The 22,307-nt window shown below is 38.4% G+C and overlaps 1 protein-coding gene across 2 annotated transcripts in view; it reads right to left on the bottom strand.

The window, feature by feature from the left end:
• Positions 1-6,388: 6,388 nt before the first annotated feature.
• Positions 6,389-22,307, bottom strand: part of LOC106092244 (protein PALS2) — an 85,975-nt gene continuing 70,056 nt past the window's right edge. For both annotated transcript variants that reach the window (XM_013259035.2, XM_013259034.2), the window contains exons 5-11: positions 21,991-22,089; positions 21,767-21,928; positions 21,487-21,697; positions 13,431-13,601; positions 13,205-13,365; positions 6,971-7,045; positions 6,389-6,907 (exon numbers count right to left, since the gene is read on the bottom strand). In XM_013259035.2, coding sequence (XP_013114489.1) covers positions 6,731-6,907; positions 6,971-7,045; positions 13,205-13,365; positions 13,431-13,601; positions 21,487-21,697; positions 21,767-21,928; positions 21,991-22,089 — 1,056 coding nt within the window. In that variant the 3' untranslated portion in view covers positions 6,389-6,730. The remainder of the gene's footprint in view (positions 6,908-6,970; positions 7,046-13,204; positions 13,366-13,430; positions 13,602-21,486; positions 21,698-21,766; positions 21,929-21,990; positions 22,090-22,307) is intronic.

Here is a 22,307-nt window from a genome sequence, read left to right as displayed (position 1 = left end):
AGTTGTGACGGATACAATGTGCTACGTAAGGATCGCTCAAGGAATGGAAGTGGGGGATTTGCCTTCGTGATACACCATTCCGTGCAGTATAGACCCATCTCGCCTGCGCCTGGCGCTAGTGATCCCTACATGGAGCGCATGGGGAAAGCAGTAAGGTCCGGTACAGCAGAGATAGAATGCGTCATCTCTAAAAAGGTGTCGCACTGCAGCACGCCGTTCGGACTCGTCTATAAAAAGAGGCCCCTTATCATTGAGCTTAAAATTGAATGGAACAGCACTCATTGATATTTTAGAAGTTCGCCCTGTTCCTTAGTGGAATGTTCATGGGCAAATTTGCATTTGCATTACTAGCCCGACATAAGTGGACTACTATCTGGCCAAAATCGTCCGGTTCCAGGGGACTTCAATACGCATCACATTTCATGGCATTCTCCCTTAGGTAACGACCAGCGGGGCATAGCTTTGGTCTAAAGTAAATTCTCGTTTAAGCAACATACTGCATAAATGTGAAGTGATGCAATTTTTAAGAACCCAAATATCCATCTCGGATGCATGTATATTTTAAATACATCTGAAACATCAGAAGGAATGTAAGCCACCGTGGTGCATAGGTTAGTATGCCCGCCTTTTGCATCCATCCCGCCGGCGAGAACACCTTAAAACATTTTCCAGCGGTTGTTATCCCCTAACCAAATGCTGGCCACATTTGTGAGTATTTCAGCCATGTACAACTTCTCAACAAAGAGGCGTCACTTTTCAGTGGCACGCCGTTTGGACTCGGCATAAAACAGGAGGTTCCCTTATCATTGAGCTTCAATTTGAATCGGGCAGCACTCAATTCATCTTGTTAGAAGTTAGTTTCCCTCTAATTTGTTCCATAATAGATTTTTTAGTAAACTCTAAACCACATGTGCTCTAAATTCTGATGTTGGATTCCTATACCAGTCCAAAATACTGTTCATTAATTATATTGATTATGGTTCATTAGCGTGGCGGTTCGAGTTAGTTTTTCTAGGGTTCCTGTAAGGTGGATACTTGTTATGGTCCGAAAAGGAATTCTCCTCGAATACCTCCTTAGACCGATTACTAATCATAAAAGTAGGAACAATAAAAATATTACAAATCCACTTGCCAAAATTGCCAGAAATAAAATCATAAATGGACTCACCCCTTTTTATACCCACCATCATAGGATAAGGGGGTATATTCATTTAGTCATTCTGTTTGTAACACATCAAAATATCAATTTACGACCCCGCAAAGTATATACATATATGTAAATTTCTAAGACGATTTAACGATGTCTGTTTGTCAAAAATTGAGATATAGAGCTGAAATTTGGCACAGATGCATCTTTTTGCTGCACGCAGGTTAAATGTTTGAACGGGCCAAATAGGGCTACATTTGGATATAGCTGTTATATAGAACGATCCGCCGATAAACGTTCTGAAGCCCATAAAAGCTTTATTTATTACCGGATTTCTATGAAATTTGAAACAGTGAGCTGTTTTAAGCCTGATCCGAATATGGTTCAGATCGGACAATATTTAGATACAGCTGCCATATAGACCGATCTGCCGATAAAGGGTTTTAAGCACATAAAAGCTGCATTTATTACCCGATTTTGTTTTAAGCCACCCGACATCTGATCCAAATATGGTTCAGATTGAACTATATTTAGATATAGGTGGCATATAGACCAATCTGCCGATAAAGGGTATGAAAGCCATACATGCTTTATTTATTATCTGATTTTGCTGAAATTTAAAACAGTGAGTTGTTTTAAGCTTCCCTACGTCCGATTCGAATATGGTTCAGATCGGATCATATTTAGATATAGTTGCCATATAGACCGATCTGCCGCTAAAGGGTCTGAAGCCCATAAAAGCTGCATTGATTACCTGATTTGTAACAGTGAGTTGTTTTTAGCCTCCAGACATCTGACTCACAGACCGATCTACATTTATCATCAATTTGAAGCAGTGAGTTTTTTAAATGAAATTTGAAGCAGTGAGTTTCTTAAAGCTTCCCGACATATGCTCAACTATGGTTCAGATCGGACAATATTTAAATATAGATGCCATAAAGACCGATCTGCCGATTAAGGGTTTGAAGCCCATAGAAGCAATTTCGGTGAAATGTGAATAGTGGGTTGTTTTAAACCTTCCAACATCCGACCCAAATATGGTCCAGACCAGACTATAAAGATATAGCTGCCATATAGACCGATTTCTTTATCCCATAAAAAGCGGATTTATTGACTGATTTCGCTGAAACTGTAACTTGTATACGATACGAGTTCTCGGGAACTGAATAAAATACTATCCAGACCAGTTCCTATTTAGATATATAGATATGGTAGTGGATTTATAATAAAAAAAAGGATGATTAATATATCCATGGTGTTGGATATCCAAAGTCCGGCACGCCCGAACTTAACACGTTTTTACTTGTCTTGTGTTGGTACGGAATGGTGTGCATTGATCGGCCACATCCTCGCGGATTAGCCGGCACACTGTCAAAAAGAAACCTGTAAGGAAAGGCAAAAGTCGGGCGGATCCGACTATACAATACCCTACACCACCGAGTCTGCGTACTATTTTTAATACATGGAAACTATGTTGAAATATAGTCAGATATTAGGAATACCTATTGAAACATCAAATAAAACTTCTCGTGCACAATTTTGTTAAGATCGGACCAAAATTGTGGCTTCTACAGCCTTAATATGCCATATCGGATGAAAAATATATATGGGAGCTATATCTAAATCTAGACCGATTTTTATGAAATGTTGCACACATATTGGAACATCAAATAAAACATCTCATGCAAAATTTTGTGAAGATCGGACCAAAATTGTGGCTTATATAGCCTTCAAAGGCCGTATCGGATGGAAGATACATATGGGAGCTATATGTAAAACTGCACCGATTTTTTTTCAAAATTAATAGCATTCGTCCTTGAACCAAGAAAGTGACTTGTGCAAAATTTGTGACGGTCGGACAACAAATGTGACCTGTAGCTTGTGACAAGAATACATGGACAGACAGACAGGCAGACAAACGGACCGACGGACAGACGGACATAGCTGATTCGAATCAGGAAGTGATTCTAAGCCGATCGGTATAATTATTAATGGGTCTACTTCGTCTTCTTCTTAGAGTTGCAAACAAAAGCACTAACTTATAATACCCTGTACCACAGTGGTGGTATAAAAATAAAAAATCTATCTTATGGCAAATTAGCCGATGAGATTGTAACATGGCACGGGATAACTATGAGCACCACATGGGTTGGAACTTTAAGCTCCGATGTGTGTGATTTGCATCGTCATCATGAGAAGCTTAGCTAAGAGTTACCGGGCGGGCGCGTCTTCAACATGCGTATTGTGGAATCCTCCATATACGGAGTAGCTGCAACTGCAGTCTTGGACAATTGGCTATATCGTATCGACAGATCCCCGTCAAGCTCCTGTAGGTGGAATCCTCCGTATACGGAGTAGCTGCAACTGCAGTCTTGGACAATTGGCGATATCGTATCGAGAGACTCTCTGAGAGGCCGGGGCACGTGTCTCCCTTAAATACTGAGTGCCTTTGATATTCGTATGGCGCTTTTAAAAAACCAATAACAATCGCTCGGGGTTAACATTGAGACCTCTGGATCTAGCCCAGTCATATGACATATGCAAGACCCTTTCGGCCCTTCTACATAGCTCGTTCGGATCCTTACCCCTTAGAAGTATTATAACATCATCTGCCTAGCAGACGGGTTCAAATCCCTCCTCAGTCAGCATCCATAATAGGTCATTTATGGGTGACCACCCAGAGGTCTCAATGTTAACCCAGAGAAGACTGAAATATGCCTGTTCACGAGGAAGACGAAGATGGGCCAATTTAACGCACCACGTTGCCTCAATAAGACGATTTCGATATATGACAAGGTCAAATAATTAGGTGTGATCTTCGGTAGGAAACTGAATTGGAAGTGTCACATTCAGGACTCACAGATGTTTGGCACTATGTAGACGGGCTGTAGGCTCGAAATGGGGACTGTCTGACCATAATACGGTCCTGCAGCCGGAGATCCTGACAATAATACAGTCCTGCAGGCGGAGATCCGGCCGATCATGGAATGCGTGAAGTGGTGGTGTGCTAACGCGAGAACGTCAAGTCTCGCGTTAGCATACCAGTGTAAGGAGATTAACGCCATTTGGGTGCCGGGCCATAATGGAGCAAGGGGAAATGAAAGGGCCGACGATTTGGCGGTGAAGGCCAGAGGACTGCCGTCAATAAACTTGGTTAACCCGAAGCCTTTCGGGTCGACGCAGTCCGAGTAAAGGGAGTGGACACCGAAGGCGCATGCAACATTGTGGAACAGCGAAACGGTCGGTAGGACGGCTAAAATCGTATAGGGGGCATGTGTAGGGCATGCGGGGAAGATGATGAGACGTTAGAGCATTTCCTTTGTCATTGCCCGGCTTTCGCGTCTAACAGATACCGGCACTTGGGTGGAGACACAATACCAGACATGAACCAACTTAGGAGAGTGGTATTGAAAACAATTAAGGATTTTGTAAGTAGCACGGAATTCCTAACATACAATTATTGGGTTGCCCAAAAAGTAATTGCGGATTTTTTAAAAGAAAGTAAATGTATTTTTAATAAAACTTAGAATGAACTTTAATCATATATACTTTTTTTACACTTTTTTTTAAAGCAAGCTAAAAGTAACAGCTGATAACTGACAGAAGAAAGAATGCAATTACAGAGTCACAAGCTGTGAAAAAATTTGTCAACGCCGACTTTATGAAAAATCCGCAATTACTTTTTGGGCAACCCAATATATATTTTTAGAGGTTACTTTATAGTTTTAGAGCGCACAACAAGCCGTTTACTGGCTTAGGTGTATGTCCGCAGTGGAATGGGGTGGATTAATATATGCACCCTCTTTACAACCTAACCTAATAAGAATCACTACCGTCACCTACAAATTTGTGAGATTGTAGCTAAGCTGAGACCCTGTTGTTGTTGTTGTAACCACTTTTTCATGTGGAGGTGGCGATCTTCGTCAAGCTTCTGTAGATGAGCAAGCTCGTTCCGGTCCTAAGGACCAATCGCCGCGGGAACAGGGTGACCATTGGTTGTTTAAGGGCGCCAATAACTCGCCTTATCATATCGAACATCATAGGCACTCAGTATTAAAGCAAGAGCCGTTGCCGCCCGGTCTCTCACTGAGACTCTTCGCTAATTGTCCGCGACTCTGGTTGCAGCTACTCCGTATGGAGGATTCCACTATTCGCAACTTGTGGACTTGCAGCTACGCTTCTCGCGACAGCAATGAACACCACACAGATCGGACCTAAATGTTCCAGCTTGTGTGGTGCTCACAGCTTTCCCGTGCCGGGAAGCTGAGACCCTGGTCCGCGTGGGTGGGCTTAAAACCCTCCTCAGTTAGCGGTTGTTTTTGCCACAGTGTGTTGTATACCTTTTGCCCCTGCCGATGAATCACTTCATCGGGTAAATCTAGCACATAGAACCGGTTGTCTTTGGGTGCCGTCGGTCAACTACATGAGTGTCGTTCTTATCTTGAGGATCAAAAAATAAAACAAAAATAGATTTTTGAGCCAAATATGCATTGTATTATTTATTCATATTACTTTGAAAAGCACAAAATAGTAGCTTGAATAAATATTTCACTTTGATGTCGATTTGTATGGTAAATTGGATTTATGATTATTTTTGAGAAGTAAAGTTTTAATAATGTTGTAACATACATACATACATATACATATATGTAATTTAATTAATTGTAGATGATATACGATGTTATAGCGAAATGCAGAAATAACTTTCAAGGGCTTTGTTTTGTTTGATTTCTATAGTTCGGTAGTTAACAGCTCATCAAAAAAAAAAAATAAAAAATAAACTATAATAATAATGAAATACATAAATATATAATAAAATAACTATTTATCTTTTTTCATAAATCGCAAAGAAAAAATTCTAGTATTTTGGAGAAATACAAAATTGTACTTATTCAGTAGAAAATGTATGTAGTATGTATAAAAAATTGAATAAAAAAATCATTTTATGAAACTAAAATTAAATAGAAATGTATAAAAATTGCAACAATTAAATTGTAAATGGACGAATTCGAGTTACACATAGTTTACAAAGTCAATACAAACGAAATAAACCGTATTTGTATAGGCATATCCCTATATAGGAGGGCTGTCACAATTTAACTTATCATAAAAATACATTGAAGCATACATTTACTAACAAATAATCAACAACTGCGCACTTTAGATTTTGTTTAAAAATTATACCCTTTGCTTTACAAAAACCCACACATTTATAAGGAGGAGAGAGATTCAAAAAATGGATTCGGTTGTGTTTTTCTTTTTGGTTCAAAACTTCAACATTAAAAGCTAAAATTAACAAATAAGAACACTTTGTTTAGTTTTTCTATTCCATTATTAATTATGCAATATGCTATTGGAGAAAGTGAGGGAATTGGTCGATCACATGCAACCGTTGTTGATGGGCCATGGGCCAACCAACCGTTTTCTTGCATTATTAAGAGCATTTCCGAGGAAGCAGCTGTTCGTTAATTTTTCATCGTTTCGTCATCGTTTCTTCTTTGTGTATGATGTGTTTTCTTTCATTTCTTTTGTTTGCTAATAAATATTATTTTTTTCTTTTTTTGATAAAGTCATTGATTTGTTTTAGTAAATCCAATTAACTGGCACCCATTGCTCTTGATGACTCATCTCGTCCAGTGTTTCCACTACCTGACGGAATGTATCATCAAAATCTTCGTTGATTATGACCATATCGAAATATTTCTCATATTTTCGTTGTACAAATGAACTTTCTTCCACGGTGGAAATTAAGTCGTCATCCTGTAAAGCAAAACAGTGTTATGAAAACTCAAAGGATAACGACGACAAATCTTTTATTCAAACCTCATATAGGGATGCCAGAGATTCCAAGGTGCGGGCTCGCCTTGAACTGAAACGTATAGAACTCTGACGATCGAACTGAAAGTAAAAAAAAAATAATAATTAAAAAATAACAAGCAAACATTTGCTTAGTTCGAAATTTGATATTCAAAATAGCAAAAATGTTTGCTAAAAGAGCAATGGGCTGCTGTTTTAGCAAACATTTCGTCTGCTATTTTAACTATAAAAATTGCCGATTTAAATACAAAAATCTGCTAAAATATTCATGGTGTATTATTGCTGAACTGCCAAAAAAATTTGGCTTATTATTTTATTTTACGCTATTATTTATGTTTGCCTACTACAGCCGGTCATATATTGTCAGTACTTGAGGTATTTTTAACAAAAAGTAATTTTTTTTGTAATTTTATCGTCGGCGTTGACAAATTTTTTCACAGCTTGTGACTCTGTAATTGCATTCTTTCTTCTGTCAGTTATCAGCTGTTACTTTTAGCCTGCTTTAGAAAAAAAGTGTAAAAAATGTATATTTGATTAAAGTTCATTCTAATTTTTATTAAAACTTTCTAATTTTTATTAGAACTTTCTTTTAAAAAATCCGCAATTACTTTTTGGGCAACCCAATAACACCTGGAAATATTCATCTAAGATCCCATAAAGTATATATTTTTGATCGTCTCAACATTGTGAGTTGATCTAGCCATGTCCGTCCGTCCGCCTGTCGAAATCACGATAGCGATCGAACGCGTAAAGCTGGCCGCTTGAAATTTTGCACAGATATTTAATATTGATGTAGGTCGTTGGGGATTGCAAGTGGACCATATCGGTTCAGATTTAGATATAGCTCCCATATAAACCCATCTCCCGATTTGACTTCTTGAGGCCCTGGAAGCCAAAATTTTCATCCGAATTAGCTGACATTTTGCGCATAGTGTTATGTTATGATTTCCAACAACTGCGCCAATAACGGTCTAAATTGGTCTATAACCTGGTATAGCTCCCATAAAAACCGATCTCCTGATTTGACTTCTTGAGTTCTTAGGAGCCGCAATTTTTGTCCGATTTGGAAATTTTGCACATAGTTTTCTGTTATGTCTTCCAACAGCTGTGCCAAGTATGGTCCAAATCGGTATATAACCTGATATAGATCCTATATTAACCGATCTCCCGATTTGACTTCTTGAGCCACTGGAAGCCAAAATTTTCATCCGATTTGGCTGAAATTTTGCGCATAGTGTTATGTTATGATTTCCAACAACTGTCCCAATAACGGTCTAAATCGGTCTATAACCTGATATAGCTCCCATATATACCGATTTCCTTATTTGACTTCTTGAATCCCTGGGAGGCCCAATTTTTGTCCGATTTGCCCATAGTTTTCTGTTATGACTTCCAACAGATGTGCCAAGTACGGTTCAAATCGGTATGTAACCTAATATAGCTCCCATATAAACCGATCTCTCGATTTAACTTCTTGATCCCCTGGAAACCGCAATTTTTGTCCCATTTGGCTGAAATTTTGCACATAGTTTTCTGTTATGACTTCCAACAACTGCGCCAACTACGGCTCAAATCGGTATATAACCTGATATAGCTCTCATATAAACCGTATTTCCCGATTTGACTTCTTGAGTCACTGGAAGCCGCAGAATCCATGGTGGTGGGTTCCCAAGATTCGGCACGGCCGAACTTAGTACACTTTGACTTGTTTTGTTTTGTTTGTTTCATTTTGTTAGATTTCTTTTTCGAATTGAAATCAAATAAACTACCTTCTTAAAAAGTTAAGGTAATGTGGCGTATTATAAATGCATTGGACAGGCTACGGATATCGCGATTTCGAAACTGACCAAAGCTTCATCATCAGTCCGATATTATCAGTCCTAATTAGTGAGCTGTGCAATGGTAGAATCATGCCTCTTTGAGACGAACATTGGATCACATCAGAGTACCTTTCTTCGAGCGCAGTAAGAGAAGTTGATGGTTTCTTTACTTACTGCGATCAAAAACTGAGTATTACTTTGTATTTTTATACCCTCCACCATAGGATGGGGGTATACTAATTTCGTCATTCTGTTTGTAACTACTCGCTTACTTTCGAAGGAGTAACGCTAGCCGCTTGAAATTTTGCACAAATACTTCTTATTAGTGTAGGTCGGTTGGGATTGTAAATGGGCCATATCGGTCCATGTTTTGATATAGCTGCCCAATAAACCGATCTTGGGTCTTGGTTTCTTGAGCCTCTAGAGGGCGCAATTCTTATCCGATTGGAATGAAATGATACGTGAATGAAACGTATTTTGTTATGATTTCCAACAACTGTGCTAAGTATGGTTAAAATCGGTCAATAACCTGATATAGCTGCCATATAAACCGACTTGGGATGTTGACTTCTTGAGCCACTAGAGAGCGCAATTCCTATCCGATTTTAATGAAATTTTGTTATGATATCCAACAACTGCGCCAAGTTTGGTTCAAATCGGTCCATAACCTGATATAGGTGCCATATAAACCGATCTTAGGTCTTGACTTCTTGAGCCTCTACAGGGCGCAATTCCGATTTGGATGAAATTTTGCATGACGTATTTTTTTCTTACTTTCAACAACTGTGCCAAATAAGGTTCAAATCGGTTCATAACCTGATATAGCTGCCATATAAACCGATCTGGGATCTTGACTTCTTGAGCCTCTAGAGGTCGCAATTATTATCCGATTTGCTTGAAATTTTGTACGACGGATCCTCTCACGACTATCAACATACGTGTTTATAATGGTCTGAATCGGTCTATAGCCTGATCAGCTTCCATATATTGGGTTGCCCAAAAAGTAATTGTGGATTTTTCATATAGTCGGCGTTGACAAATTTTTTCACAGCTTGTGACTCTGTAATTGCATTCTTTCTTCTGTCAGTTATCAGCTGTTACTTTTAGCTTGCTTTAGAAAAAAAGTGTAAAAAAAGTATATTTGATTAAAGTTCATTCTAAGTTTTATTAAAAATGCATTTACTTTCTTTTAAACTATCCGCAATTACTTTTTTGGCAACCCAATAAATCGATCTCTCCATTTTACTTCGTGAGCCCCCAAAGGGCGCAATTCTTATTCGAATTGGCTGACATTTTATTTACACAGGTCTCCAACATATAATTTAATTGTAGCCCGAACCGGACCATATTTTGTAATCGCTCTAATAGCAAGACAAATCTTTTATTTTATCCTTTTTTTACCTAAGAAGGGATGCCGGAAAAGAACTCGACAAAAGCGATCCATGGTGGAGGGTAGATTCGACCCTTCGGAACTTAGCACGATTTTACTTGTTCTCTATTATATTTTTTAACTCCTTCTAACAATCTCATCAGTAATGATCAGCAGTCATTTGAGCAAGCAATAGACTTTTCAGCAGTTAGCCTGCTGTTCTGAAATTGATAACATTTGCTATAATAGCAGAACTACTGCTGGGAAAGAAACAAAATTTACTAATAACAGTCAGCAGACAGTGTTTACTTTTATAAGCTGACTTTTTTCTATGGGTGTATTTATCCTCCACCATGGGTTGCATGGGTGAAGTTCATTGCACGGCATCTCTTTAAAGGCAGAAACAAAAAAATGATAGTGAGAGAGGTTAAGAAATAAATCCTATGAAGTCAACTTTAGATAAAGGCAAATATGGTTATGGATTGATTCGGGCCATACTTGGCATGAATATTGGAGATCATACCAGAGGTCATTGTGCATTATCGGATAAGAATTTCGACCTCTAGGGGCTCAAGAAGTCAAATTGGGAAATCGGTTTGCATGGGAACTTTAGCAGGTTATGGAGCCATTTGGACCATATTTGGATTGGTTCTTGAGTGTTATAGTTTAACTTTCAGCCATATCGCATAATAATGGCGTCCTCTAGGGGCTTAAGAAGTCTTGTGGGGAGAACGGTGTATATGGGAGCTTTATCTAAATATGGGCCGATTTGTTCCGTTTTATCGGCCTACATCGATAAGAAATATCTGTGCCAAATTTCAAACGAATTGCTTTATTTGTTTAAACGCTACCGTGATTTCCACAAACGGACTGATATGGCTAGATCGGTAGGGCCAAACTTTGGATACCCACTTCTCCTATACCCAAATATACTCCGACGTACTCAATAAAACTCAATAAAACAAATAAACTATAAATATTTCGATATCGAACGGAGGACGGACCCTCCCCCTTATGCCAAGAATACAACCCAAAATCAAAAGTGGACCGATCGGGACAATATAGGTATCAAATGAAAGGTATTGGAGAGTAGAATACGAATATGGTAATCTTAATACCCATCGGGCCGCCCCAACCCTAAAACTCCCCCAAACAGATATATTGGACGTTCATTTCAATATGGGGCTCAAATGAAAGTAATTCGGGAGTAGATTTCGAATCTGGCATACAAAATCAGATCGAAGTATAGGTGGCTACGCCACTCTCAAAAACGCCATTAGACCCATTTTGACTATATGACACTTGACAATATAGGTATCAAATGAAAGGTATTGGAGAGTAGAATACGAATATGGTAATCTTAATACCCATCGGGCCGCCCCAACCCTAAAACTCCCCCAAACAGATATATTGGACGATCATTTCAATATGGGGCTCAAATGAAAGGTATTCGGGAGTAGATTTCGAATCTGGCATACAAAATCAGATCGAAGTATAAGGGGTTACGCCACCCCTCAAAAACGCCATTAGACCCATTTTGACTATATGACACTTGACTGAACCGATTTTCTTAAAATTTTCATAGATTGTATACGTTTGTTTGGAAGGAAACATAGGCTATATAATTTTCAGATATCGGGTGGCGCTTTTCCTGCTAAAGATACGTTAAATGGGTTATTTGACCCATTATGACAATATGGGACTCAACTGAAAGTTATTTGAGAGTAGAAAATGAATTTGATCCAATTTTGTAGAAAAGTGATGTAATTTGCACGAATTTGATATCTATATTTGAGTTGAAATGTCTGAGGTGCTATCCCTCCCCTAATGAGAACATTATCCTAGGAAGAACATTACCACCAGGAACCGAGAATGAGAAAATTCTCTCACATCAATGAGTGCTGCGCGATTCAAGTTTAAACTCAATGATAAGAGACCTTTTTTTATAGCCGAGTCCGAACGGCGTCCCGAAGTGCGACATCTCTTTGGGGAAATTTTTTGAAATGACCATGCATGGCATTGTACCTCGCAAATGTCGCCAACATTAAGAGGGAATAAACACCGCATTGTCCGATGTTCTCGCCAGGATTCGAATGCGTTCAGCATCATAGGCTACAATGGCACGAATTCGATATCCGCATTCAGGGCGAAGTGTCCCAACCCTAAAAAGATATTAGAGAGTTAAAGAAGGAGCAGCGGAGCGGGCCCGGTTTGGCTAGTAATATATAAAGTGTGATAGCAAATATGATGAATCGTATGACAATTGACAATTTTCACATCCATGACCAGTTGCGAAAGTGACATGTCATAAGACTATCACATATAGTGTGATAGCAGCATTAACATGATTCGATTTTGACCTTTCTACAATATATCGAGTAGAGGAAGTGATTTAACCAATTTATGGTCCAACATAAATTGTGGCATTTTTTAAGCGGACACCACTATGCGTTTCCAAATTCCTCGTGTTACAAAGACATTGACGCAATAACTAAAGGGTGATTTTTTTGAGGTTAGGATTTTCATGCATTAGTATTTGACAGATCACGTGGGATTTCAGACATGGTGTCAAAGAGAAAGATGCTCAGTATGCTTTGACTTTTCATCATGAATAGACTTACTAACGAGCAACGCTTGCAAACCATTGAATTTTATTACCAAAATCAGTGTTCGGTTCGAAATGTGTTCATTCACCGTAACGTTGCGTCCAACAGCATCTTTGAAAAAATACGGTCCAATGATTCCACCAGCGTACAAACCACACCAAACAGTGCATTTTTCGGGATGCATGGGCAGTTCTTGAACGGCTTCTGGTTGCTCTTCACTCCAAATGCGGCAATTTTGCTTATTTACGTAGCCATTCAACCAGAAATGAGCCTCATCGCTGAACAAAATTTGTCAAAATTTGAACACATTTCGAACCGAACACTGATTTTGGTAATAAAATTCAATGATTTGCAAGCGTTGCTCGTTAGTAAGTCTATTCATGATGAAATGTCAAAGCATACTGAGCATCTTTCTCTTCCCTCATAGTGAAATTTTATTACTTACGGTTAAATTTTTATTAGAACCCGTTGCTCGACGCTCGGCATAGATAGTTTTTAATTGTTCCATACCAGGGGCTCCAATGAATATAACAAATGGCATTAAATCTTGACTATTGTGTAAAATTTTCAAAGCATTTGGAGCACAATCCAAAACACACATTTTACCTGTAATGGCACAAAGAACAGAAAATTGGTACGAATTATTCTGGTAAGGAATTTCCACAACGTACCACTACTTATGACATCCTTTATGGTTTGTATATGGGTGCCATATAGATTTCCGTTGTGTTCACCATATTCCAAGAAATTATTTTCCTTAATTTCCTGATCCATCCATTCGCGATCTACAAACCAATAACTGACGCCGTTCTCCTCCAATGCTCTTTTGGGGCGAGTGGTGTCTAAAAGAAAGTTAAAATTTAAAAAAAAAATTGTGCGAATTTATTTGTGAAAAAATCATTTTATGATAAGTCGGGAAATAAAAAGTTTGCCGAATTAAGTGCTTCTGTTCTTATTAAACACAATGGTGATATGCACTAGTCGTATTATATGGCAACTCACGAAGGCAAAATACCACTAATAGTATTTTCCGCAAATTTGCCCATGAACACGCCATTAAGAAAAGAGGGTCTACTTCTATTATATTAATGATTGGTATCCGATTCATGTTTAACCTCAATTATAATGGACCTCCTTTTTATTGTCCAAATGGCATGTAACAAGGCGACACCATATGGTAGAGAATGTCGCCAACATTAATGAGAGGATAGGTTGGGTTATGTTGACAAGAGGGTGCCCTGTTATTCGCTCTTAACATAACTAAAGTTATCTCAAAAAATCTTAGTCAGGAATTCCTTGCTACTCACAAAATCCCTTAATGTTCTGCATTTCAGGCTCCTAACTTGATAAAAGTCTGGTATTGTTCCCAACCTAAGTGCCAGTGTTTGTTAGCCTCGGAATCACGGCCATGACATGGAAAGTGCCCCAAAGCATCACCATCTTCCAAATATTGCCTACACATGTTATCCCTTGCCGCATCTATTCTGTATAAGTGCACCCGTGGTCCTATGAGTCCCGTAATGAAATGGAAAATTATACTACCTAGTCTTCTCACGATCTGAACTTCCTTTTAGGATTTACGACGTTGTCCTAAGGGAGTGGATAGACTGTTTTGCCCCCAAAAGGTTTTGGGTTCCCCAAGTTTCCTGTTGGCAGTATTCTGGTTTTCATTGCCAAATCGTCTTTACTACGCTGACCCGACTTCTAAACGATACGCATGGTAATATCCTCATAAAAGGTGATATCTTACTGTCCCTAATGATGATCTCACCTGAAGTCATCGTTTTATTACCATACCACCTCAAGCATTCTGCAATCGACCGGATCTCCTCTTCAATATGGTTCCAGCCGTGTGGCTTTCTGAATATTTATGTTTTGAAATCTGGTGCTGCTAACTAACACGTTTTTTGCCGCGGCGAAATCTATTAGCCTCAACACATTATCGGACGTTATCTCGTGGAAGCTATACTTTCCGACTGTTGGACCAAAGATGACTTCCTTCCCTATCTTCGCATTAAAACCTCCCAGGACGATTTTATTGTCATGGTCATATTCTCTTTCTAGGTGCTCGTAGAAAATTCCCTTGGTCTGCTCGTCCATGTTTTCCGTCGGGGCATTTATGCGGATTGCGGCTAGCTTCTCATCTACCGAAGTAATGCAAGAGACATGGTGTTTCAGTCTCCGATTCACCACAAATCCACAGCTAAATTCAAGCCATGGCAGCAATAGTACAGTTCGTCACCGTTTGGTGTTGTTGTGACGCCATTCCCAGTCCATCGCACTTCCTGTAAGGCAGTAATATCTGCCATGTACTTCTAATACATCCGCCAATGCGTATACAGCACCTTCTCTATCGTTTGCGTGGGTCGTCAACGTTAGGAGTGCCCGTTTTTATACCCTCCACCATAGGATGGGGGTACACTAATTTCGTCATTCTGTTTGTAATACCTCGAAATATGCACATAAGACCCCTTAAATTTTGCACAAATACTTAAAATTTTGCACAAATACTTTTTATTAGTGTAGGTTGGTTGGGATTATAAATGGACCAAATTGGTCCATGTTTTAATATAGCTGCCAATTTAAACGATCTTGGGTCTTGACTTCTTGAGCCTTTAGAGGGCGCAATTCTCGTCCGATTTGACTGAAATTTTGCACGTGGTGTTTTGGTTTCACTTCCAATAACTTTGCTATGTATGGTTCAAATCGGTCCATAACTTTATATAGCTGTCATATAAACCGATCTGTGGTCTTGACTTCTTCAGCGTCTATGGGGCGCAATTCGTATCCGATTTGGCTGAAATTTTGCACGACGTGTTAAGTTATGACTTTCAACATCTGTGCTAAGTATGATTCAAATCGGTTCATAACCGCCAATAATGGTATCAGGCATTACTGACTACATAAAGTTTCATCATGATTTAAAACAAAATATTACAAGCTCGTTTTTAATTAAAATGCTAAGTAATGAAACATACAAAGTGAACACATTTAATTCTGATGATTATAGAAAGTTGACAAAACATCTCTTTTCAATCGGGGTGTCTTGGCATAGCTATGAAAATAAAAATACGAGACCAATTAAAGTGATGGTAAAAAATCTCCACTATGCAACCGATAAAGAATCAATAATTGATGACCTCAAATCTCAAGGTTTTAATGTTCTTGATGCCCAAAATAAACTTAAATTCAAAACTAAACAACCTCTTAATATGTTCGTTTTATCTTTTGATTCCAAAGAAGACATCCAAAAAATATTCAAAATAAGAAGTATTTGCCACTCCATTGTTCAAATCGAGGAAATAAAACAACAAAGAGTGCTTCCTCAATGTAAACAATGCCAAAGTTTTGGTCACACCAAAAATTACTGTAATAAACCTCCACGGTGTGTCAAATGTGCGGGTAAACATAATTCGTACGAATGCGATAAAGAAATAGACCGTCCAAAATGCTGTAATTGTGGTGAACAACATCCCGCATCATACCGAGGATGTCAAGTCGCCAAAGAGTTGCAGAAGCTAAGAAACAAGAAATTACAATCAACCAGTAAGCGTACTATACCATACACCAATATTCCACGAAATAGCAATGAAAACCCGCAATCATATGCGAGTGTCACCGGAAATATCGTTTCAGAAGCTCCAAACAATATACTGTCACAAATACTCAGTAGGCTTAGTACTCAAGAAAACTTTTTTAAAACTATTGAAATCAGACTAGCTAATCTCGAGAAAACATCAAACGTATCTAAACATGTATAACCCGCTTAAGATTATGTTATGGAACGCCAATGGCCTCCACAAACACCAAAGGGAGCTTGAAGTCGTGCTCAACAACGAGAAAATAGATGTTTGTCTAATATCAGAAACCCATTTCACTACTCAATCATATATAAGATTCAAAAATTACGAGGTGTATCATACCACTCACCCAACGAATACTGCTAGAGGAGGTAGCGCAGTTATAGTTAGGAAGTCGATAAAGCATATAGAAGATGAGGAAATAAAAACGGATGAATTTCAGGCTACCACAATAAAAATATTCACTAAAAATGAAAATTTACTCATAACAGCTCTCTACAGTCCACCGAAACATCAAATTAAATACGAACAATATAAACAGCTGATAGAAAAACACAACGACAGGCACATTATTGGAGGCGACTTTAACGCCAAACATACTCACTGGGGATCCCGATTAACAACTACAAAAGGCAGAGAACTACTCAAAGCGTCGAATGATACTGGTTGCTCAATAATCTCATCAGGTACACCAACCTATTGGCCAACTGATACAAACAAAATTCCCGACTTAATAGACTTTTTTCTGGTCAAAAAAATATCGACGTCCCGAATAAAAATAGAAAATGGTTTTGATCTAAGCTCAGACCACTCTCCAATCTTCCTTACACTTTTTGAAAAAATACTAACAAAAGAGCCTCCACCCTTTTTGATAAATAAATTTACCGACTGGCAATATTTCAATTTAATCTTGTGGAATGCAGATTTGAAAGTCGAAGCACCAATCTCTGTAGACGATTTGGAAAATGAAGTTGAAATACTAACTGCAACTATTCAGAAAGCCGCATGGCAAAGTACTCCTGATTATCGAAGTACTGCTTCTGAACAAACCTACCCGGTATATATTAGAGAAAAAATTCAACTGAAACGCAAAATACGTAAGAAATGGCAGCAAACTAGACATCCGTCATACAAGACACTCTTAAATAAAATCACTAAGGAACTCAGTGCAGAAACCAAACTTTTCAGAGATATGGAACTTAGGCAACATCTGTTGTCGTTAACAACTGATAAAAGTACCGACTATTCACTTTGGAAAGCAACAAAAGGAGTTAAGAGGCCTGTACCAAGAAATTATCCAATAAGAAAAGATGACTCATCATGGGCCAAAACGAATATGGAAAAGGCGCAAATATTTTCAGAACACATGGAGAACGTTTTCTCCAATAACAATGAATTTCCAACTAATGGTAATGAAGGTATAGGAAATTTCGAACAAAGCATCGAGAATGTTACAGTTGGTGAGGTATATGCAGAAATAGGCCGTATGCAGCTAAAGAAATGTCCAGGTTTCGACTTAATAAATACTGAAATACTAAGAAATCTTACATATAATTGCATCATTAAAATAACCCAATTATTTAATTCCTGCTTCAAGTTAAGAAGAATGCCAACTTTTTGGAAAATTGCAGAAATCCGTATGATACCTAAACCAGGTAAACCTACAACAGAGGTAACCTCATATAGACCAATATCTCTACTACCAATGTTATCCAAACTGCTAGAAAAACTGTTTTTGAGTCGTTTAAACCCCATTATTGCAGAAAAAAATCTCATACCAGACCATCAATTTGGTTTTAGAAATTCCCATTCAACTATTGACCAGATACACCGCATAACTAATACTATTGAACAAAGCTTTGAGGATAAAAAAATATGTTCTGCTGTATTCTTAGATGTGTCGCAGGCTTTTGACAAAGTATGCCATGTCGGGCTTATAAGGAAATTAAGCAGGATGTTGCCTGAAATATATGTTGAATTTCTAAAATCATTCTTATCGGATAGATTCTTCAGAATTAAACAGGATGACTCCTACTCAGACATGAAGAAAATTGGTACAGGTGTGCCTCAAGGAAGTATCCTAGGTCCCGTCCTATATCTTTTATACACTAGCGATTTGCCAGAACCACCAAACTCAGTCATTGCAACTTTTGCGGATGATACTGCTATACTTGCTGTGGCAGATACAGAGGAGCAAGCAATCACTAAATTGCAACAAGCTCTTAATGAAATAAATCGTTGGGCCTCTGTTTGGCAAATAAAGTTGAACCATTCGAAGTCGGTTCATGTAAACTTTACAAATAAAGCTACCAGGAACATCCCCGTGCATATAAATGGAGTCAGTATCCCTTATTCGGACAATGCGAAATATCTTGGTATGACCCTGGATTCGAAATTACGCTGGAAAGCGCATGTCAAGAAGAAAATCGAAGAACTTAATATTAAATGGTCAAAACTCAAATATCTTATGGGCAGGAAATCTGAACTTTCCATTCAAAACAAATTACTTTTATATAATCAACAATTAAAACCAATATGGCTATATGGCATCCAACTATGGGGTTGCACGCATAAGAAATATATCTACATGATTCAAAATTTTCAAAATAAAGTACTAAGGAGCATAGTTAACGCCCCTTGGTATGTTCGCAACAGTGATCTCCATAGAGACCTCCGCATGAACACAGTGTCAGAGGAAATATCAATTGCAGCAACGAAACATGATGCCAGATTACGCCTTCATGTAAATCCAGAAGCCATTAATCTCAATGATCCAAGTACCAGACGTAGACTGAATAGAACTAAACCCTATGATCTCTTAATATCATGAGCTTTAAACTTATTTATTTTCTTTTTGTTTCCAATGTAAAATAAATTTTCAGATAGATTATATAAAATTTACATATTTTCAATGATAATTATGTTAAATTTGAAAAAAATTGCTTGTTAGCTTCTTATTGAAAGCTAGTTGCAATTAAAATAAAAAAATAAAAAAAAAAAAAAAAAAAAAAAAAAAAAATAACCTGGTATAGTTGCCATATAAACCGATTTTGGGTCTTGATTTCTTAAACCACTAGATTTAGCTGAAATTTCGCATGACATGTTTTGTTATGTCTTCTAATAACTGTGCCAAAAAATGGTTCAATCGATCCATATTCGGGTATAGCTGCCATATAAATCACTCTGGGATCTTGATTTCTTGAGCCTCCAGAGGGCGTAATTATTATCCGATTTGGCTGAAATTTTGTGCAACGGCTTCTTCCATGACCTTCAACATACGTGTCAAACATGGTCCGAATCGGTCTATAGCCTGATTCAGCTAAAAACCGATCTCTCTATTTTACTTCTTGAGCCCCTAAAGGGCGCAATGCTTACTCGAATTGGCTGAAATTTCACATAATGACTTCTACTATGGTCTTCAATATTCAATTCAATTATGGTCTGCGTCCGAACATAACTTGATATAGCTCCAATATTATAGAAATTCTTTTCTTTTGTCCTTTGTTTGCCTAAAAAGAGATATCGCCCAAGCCGCATGGGTTTTGTGCAATCGCACATGTATCCCTCGTTGTCGCGAGCCGCCCCTAACCTGGGAACAGACGCTAATGTTGGCCATTGGTTATTTGAAGGCGCCAATAGCTCGCCTTGTCATCTCGAGTATCATTGGCACACAGTATTTGATTAAGAGCCACCTGACTCCTCACTGAGACTCTCCTCTCGAAATCTCAGACTGCCCGCAGCCACATTTGCAGCTACTCCATATAAGAACCAGTAAGGAAGGACAAAATTCGGGCGGCGCCAACTTTATAATACCCTGCATCTCCCTATAAGTACAACGTGGGAGCTGTACCCAATTCTGAACCAATTTTGAAGGACCTCGGGGAGCAAATATATTCAAACTATAAAAACTACGGTTGAGAAATGACAACATTAATGCAAATTGCCCAAAATCTGACGAACATATATATAGGAGCTATATCTAATTCTGAACCGATTTCCATATAATTCACCAGTAATGTCGAGAGTCAAAAGAAAATCCTTCCTGCCAAATTTTGAAAGAATCGGTTTAAAAAAGACCATTTTATTCCATTATTACTGAAAATCGGACGAACATATATATGGGAGCTGTATCCAAATCTGCACTGATTTTTTCCAATTTCAATAGGCTATGTCTCTAGACCGAAAAACATGCCTGTACCAAATTTTAAGACGATCGGATGAAAACTGCGACCTGTACTTTGTACACAAATTAACATGGACAGACGGACGGACAGACAGACAGACGGACAGACAGATGGACATAGCTAAATCGAATCAGAAAGTGATTCTGAGTCGATCGGTATACTTATCAATGGGTCTATCTCTTTTCCTTTTGGGTGTTGCAAACAAATTTACTAAGTTATAATAACCTGTACCACAGTAGTGGTGTAGGGTATAATTAAGCATTCCACTATCCCCAACCTGTGGGAGCGCCCGGTAGCTTTCTGCTAAGCTTCCCGTGATAATGATGAACACCATACAAGTCGGAGGTAGTTAGTTATCCCGTGTCGCCCGGGGTGAACTACCAAATGATAATACCAGAGTTCCGTCAATCCAAGACCGTGCCACTGGCAGCAGAGTTCCGCATTCGACCTCTAGTGTCATCTCTGGCATCCTATCCTATGGGACTCAAATGAGAGGTATTTACGAGTAAAATACGAATTTGGTATCCAAATGTGGAACCAAGTTTCTGGGGGTGCACCCCTTTCGCAAAGCACCCCCCAAGCAGGACTTATTTACTGATCATGGGAATATGGGACTCAAATAAAAGGTATTTAGGTGTAGAATAAGACCGTGTTACTGGCAGCAGAGTTCCGCACTCGACCTCTAGTGTAATCTCTGGCATCCTATCTGAAACTTCTTCCAGTTCATCAAGGTTTGCTATTGTCGCCACGATTATACTGCGAGTACATTACCTGTTCCTATCGTTTATCCACTCTTCCATCGCATTAGGATGCACAGGCGCAGTGGCTGCCTTATACTTAATCTGTTTGTCTATATACAGATTGATAAATGTAAAACCTAACGGGATCTGTGCCTTTGTCTACGATAATTTTTATTTTCCGGCATTCTGTTAAAGTGTATATTTAAGCAATTTCATACTTACGAGGTATAACATAACCAAAACGTTCTGGGTCACTATTGACCAAGCGATTCTTCAATGTCCTTCTACCAACACCGGAAACACCAATTAGTACTAAAGTTTTTCTGCGGAATGGAGGCATGCGTGTGACTTCTTCATACAACATCAATTCGGCTTTGTCGAATTCGCAGTTTGCCACAGAACGATACATAGTCTTACGTTTACGTTTTGAGATCTAGAAAATAAAATAAAAGAACTGTCTTTAATTTTTTTTGTTCTGCTAAGCGAAAATCTTGAAACTTACCCTTGTGCCACAAATGCCTATTTTATGCACATAATCAGCTTCGGGAGCTACAAAAGCCTTGCGCCTTTCTTCCAATTCCTGAGAGGGTATCAAACCGATTTGATCACTTTGAGCAGTTATATTTTTAGCTTGCCACCAATTGGGATCTTTGACATTAATGATCTGGTCGAGACAATATAAAGACCGGTTATGCACTTTCCTAATGGCAAATATTATAAAAGTACCTGTAAAATATCTCCCGATTTGAAGGGCAGTCCAATGTCCTTACAAGGCAGCAAAGAATCATCCGAGGGATGATAACTAAATAAGGCACGCATGTAACACTGCAGCAGTGAAATAAAGACAAAAAGAAGAAATATTTGCATTCAAGATAATTTTTACAATGCCGTTTAGAGTTTCACTAATCATCTTCCCTCATCATGAATATATGTGATTTTTTATGCTTATTGCCTAATTTCTACTTACAGCCTCTTTTTTCAATTTAGACTCTTTCTGATTTATTTGTTATGCCTAATTTAGAATTTTTCATTTAATGAAAATG

The sequence above is a fragment of the Stomoxys calcitrans genome, chromosome 3 (genome assembly GCF_963082655.1).
Source record: "Stomoxys calcitrans chromosome 3, idStoCalc2.1, whole genome shotgun sequence".
In the NCBI taxonomy this organism is placed as follows: Eukaryota; Metazoa; Arthropoda; class Insecta; order Diptera; family Muscidae; genus Stomoxys; species Stomoxys calcitrans.
This window is presented reverse-complemented; position numbering and strand designations above follow the sequence as displayed.